This window comes from Olea europaea, unplaced genomic scaffold (genome assembly GCF_002742605.1).
Source record: "Olea europaea var. sylvestris unplaced genomic scaffold, O_europaea_v1 scaffold2005, whole genome shotgun sequence".
Classification (NCBI taxonomy): Eukaryota; Viridiplantae; Streptophyta; class Magnoliopsida; order Lamiales; family Oleaceae; genus Olea; species Olea europaea.
The window spans coordinates 69,864-74,118 of NW_019237930.1; the positions used below are offsets into that span (position 1 = coordinate 69,864).

The 4,255-nt window shown below is 42.2% G+C and overlaps 1 protein-coding gene across 1 annotated transcript in view; it reads left to right on the top strand.

Annotated features, from left to right (window-relative positions):
- Nucleotides 1-4,003, top strand: part of LOC111379569 (serine/threonine-protein kinase STY46-like) — a 6,192-nt gene extending 2,189 nt beyond the window's left edge. The window contains exons 5-6 of the mRNA XM_023002965.1: nucleotides 3,711-3,829; nucleotides 3,932-4,003. Of these exons, the coding sequence (XP_022858733.1) occupies nucleotides 3,711-3,829; nucleotides 3,932-4,003 (191 nt within the window). The remainder of the gene's footprint in view (nucleotides 1-3,710; nucleotides 3,830-3,931) is intronic.
- The last annotated feature ends 252 nt before the right edge of the window (nucleotides 4,004-4,255 follow it).

Sequence of the window (4,255 nt, forward strand, 5' to 3'; positions counted from 1 at the left end):
AGAAAAAAAAAAAAAAAAAAAAAAACATTATTTTGAAGCAGAAGAAGGAAAAAGCACAAGGGTTCTCCTTGATTATCCACATTATTGATTGATCGATATTTCTTTATAAAGACGAAATTAAGAGCTAAATTGAAGATGTAAAAATGGGTTGGACCGTCAAAGTTTCTGATGCATTGGTTCCAATCGTGCCATGGGCCGACTCACCTGAAAACTCTGGCTGTATTATGACTAGATCCCTAATTTCGAAATCCATAAGCAGATACACCATTTTTAAGAGTAATGATATTTGTTGTTATTTACCATCGTAGTCGCCCTATATGACATACACGTGACAGTTAGTGATTTGATATATTAACGTGATAGCTTTTTATTTCCTTATGTAACGAATTACTAACCGTCATGTATATGTCATGTAGGACAACTGCGATAATGAGCAACTGCAAATAGCATTAATTTTTTTAATAGTATTCTAAAACCAATAAACATTGATGCTCTATGCTTCTACTAAACACCGTTTCTATATATAAAGTAAAGAAATAAAGAATCTATACTCCATATAGTTTAAAAATAATTTTGGATGGTAATGATATCAGTAATATTTTATATGATTATCAATTCCTCCTGTTTCGCGTGGGTTAAGTCACTAACAATTAAACAGGGTCAGGCGATTGTGTAAGGGACGAAACCTCTTGAGATAAAGTCCCAAAAAGGGGTGTTTTTTTATTGGCGATGAACTTTACAATTGGGAATGAAAAACAACGTGCCTCCAAGGGGCGCAAGCACACGAGTTACAGAAAGAAAGATGTTTAAGTCTAAAAACTAAGGAAATGAAAATTACATATTCTCTGTTCGAGAGTTTTGGATTCGGTCCTTTGCTTCTGCGTCCTTTCTCCCTTTTATACCTCATAGACGATCTCTTTGTGATTAACTACTCTGAAAACTGTTTGATCGTCCTATAACTACTCACTTTCTTTGTAGTGGCCATTTTGTCATGAAACTGCCTCTTAACTGCTGTCATTATCTTTCATCGTTCAATCGCTTTCGATTGAATTCCTTGAGTCGTGGAACGTGATAAGGCTACTTTAACAACTGCCTTGATAACTGCATTCCTTGATAACCACGATGCGTTATGTTTGTTGATACCTTGGGCGACTTGAAAGTTTGGACGAGAGTAAAATAACAGCTCTGGGCGACCGTATGATACTCCATTTGTTCAGATTCTGGGCGACTTGCAAACTTGGGCGATGGCGTTACCGCATTCTTGGGCCCCTTGTTTGGGCCTTCACCTTGACTAGTTCAATTGGACTTCGTTCTTTGGGCCATCCGATTTGGGGATTCTCCAATTGGGCTTTACTCCTTGGGCTGTTCGACTTGGGCTGAATTTTTATGTGTCAACAATTACCCCCCAATATGGCAGAATTAATAATAATTATTGAATTTTGCCATATTCACTTCATGTTCCCGGCGACGTTCGAAACTCCCAAGAATTTCAATTATTGTTTCCTTCTATAACTTGAAAAAGTGCGTCGTTTTGCAAACCCTTATAAAACCCAAACACGCCATTTCACTGCTACCAAACCACGCCTCATATTTTCTGCATCTCTTTCACGATTCACTGTTCATCTTTTGCTTCCTTGTTACGTAACCCCGAAAAGCTTCGTTCATCCTCCAATGGCTGCTTCACAATCTCAAGCTAGTGATTCCTTTAGTTTTGATGACTTTCAGAAACTTCTGAGTCACCCATACATAACCCTAAGTTTTCTCGCGCCCGTCGACGTTGGACGTAATGAGTTTTACTTGGGTCCTTTCTTCAACAATGCGGAGGCAGTTGAACAGGCGGCGATGGGTCAGCTGTTTCCTTGCACTCATGGCCCTCATTTTCTAAACTCTTTACCGCTGGGACCACTTCGCGAAAGAGGTATTCGTACTTGGCCTAAATCTGATGTAGCTTTTCGTAGGTGGCATGCTCGCCTTGTGGGTCATGGCCCTACTAAGGCACTTTTCGATAGCGCTAGGATTTCTGACTTATTAGAAGTCTCTATTCGCCCCCTACTTTTGATTCAGCGCTCTTTCCGATTGCCTTGAGTTTTTGGTCCCCTGAGTACAACACCTTTATTTTTCCTCTTGGCCCCATGTCTATTATGTTAAGGGATGTTGGGGCCCTGGTGAATTTACCACCTTTGGACGATACCATTTTCCCAGGTATCTTGGTTTCGGTGGTGCCCCACAGTTCGGTAAAAACTACACCGATTCTTATTCAAGCATGCAGACCCTCCATAATCATTCGAGCGCTGAGCCTACCCATGCTGAGCGAGTGGCCTTTCTTTTAGTTTGGCTTTGTAAATATGTTTTGTGTGTGTCAAGTATAAAGCCTTCTCTGAGTTATTTACCTATAGCGCACGAATTGGCGCGTGGCAGGCCTTTGAATTTATGTTCTTTGTTTTTGGCTGCCCTTTATAGAGGTATGGCTTTTCTTCAAACTCAATTGAAGAATGGTGCATCTCCCACTGGCAGTAGACCTCTTTAGTTCACTCAACTGTGGTTGAGATCTTATTTTCCATCGCTTGGTGCTCCATCCATTTCTCGTCCTTCTGCTGGCTGTTACGGGCTAGCTATGGAGCCCTTGACTCCTGTAAATATGTCCAGGAGGGACATTTTTTCATTCTTTTATTCTTTAGATTCAATTTCTTCCTTCTTTCCTTTTCCTCCTTTTTTGACTCCAAACTATGTACATCCCCCTTCCACTATAAATAGCGCGAGCACCTCCCTGCTCATTTGGATCCAGTTCTTAACTGGGAGGGAGCTTTTCCATGATATCTTAACTGGGACCAATGCCAAAGCGGGGGTAGAAATTTATGCTCCCCAATTTTTTGCCCGTCAGCTTGGTTTTAGGCAAACTTGGCCTGTTCCTCTTTGCTATTCGAAGAGCTTAATTGACCGTTTTCATACCATTAATAAAGCGGAAGCAGAGGCTATAAACGTTCACAACCTCCATTTATCAAGCCACTTTTCATTAGCCCCTTTTAATTCTTGTCATGCTACTCACCCTCTTTTTGAACAACTTTGGCCATCAGTGAAGCGCAGATTATTTGTGACTGAGGCTAATCGTGCCTTTCATTCATTAGACCAACCGAGTATTTCGTCTCCTCCTCCTGTTTTGGTCACTCCTTTGTCTATTCGAAGCCCCTCTCCTTCTCGTCGTACTAAACAACCTGCTCGTCCATCTTCTTCTCTCCCCGCCAGGCCTACTACAGCCAAGAGTGCTTCAAGCCCAAACGGCCAACCTCAGCATCTCCCATTCTGGAGGATGATGTTGATGATGATGATGATGATGCCCCTCTTATCGTCAGAAGGAAGATAATTAAATCGGTCTATTTACAAGTATGCTTTTCCACATTTGATACTATTCTATGTACTGATGATCTTTTGGACTTTTCAGAAAAGTTCAGCCTCCCCTTCAAAGGCTTTGGCATCGACAACTCCTGCTCCATTATCCTCTGCTGAGGCTACTTCATCCAAACCAGTTGGTTATGGGACCATGCTTAAAGATACATCTTCGGTCCCAGAGTCTTCATCACAACCCATGGATGAGCCACCTTCTTCCCAGGGTGTCAACCCCCCAATCATTGAAGTAGAAGGTAATTCAGTTTTTGATGTCTTACCTTTGCTCGTGCTATTGGTTTCTGATTTGTTGCTCTTGAATTTTGCAGATACTCCTATGAGTCCGCCTGTTGTGGCAACGTCGTCTCGTTCGGACAAGGGGAAGTCCTTACGGATGGATGAGTCGCTGGTTGCAAGCTTGGCCGAGGGCGCGCCATCTTCTACGATTGTCGATGAGATAGTTTTTCTTTTTGCTTCATTTCTATTTCCACCTTGTTCATTGTAGTGAGGATTTTTAATATTGGCAACCTTCTTTGCAGGATGCTGACAGGATTGTGCGTTCTATCCAGAATTTGTTCCCTTCTTGGGGGCAGGTCCAAATGCCTCGCCCTGCTCCATCTGATTGTCCTGCTGCTTCTTCAGAGGATGATTTGAAGTTCTTGAAGGAGTTGGTATTTGAGTACGTATCCTTCATGGATATGGACATTGGAAGGGCTAGTGCTGCCAGACACAAGGATGAACTTGAGCACTTGAGTGCGAAGTTAGAGCAAGCACTGACGCTTCCGTCGCTCAGTCTTTCTGCCGACTTTAAAGCGACATTGAAGGTCATTCACTCCGAGGTCCTTTCTATGCTGGCCAAGAATGCTGAACTAAA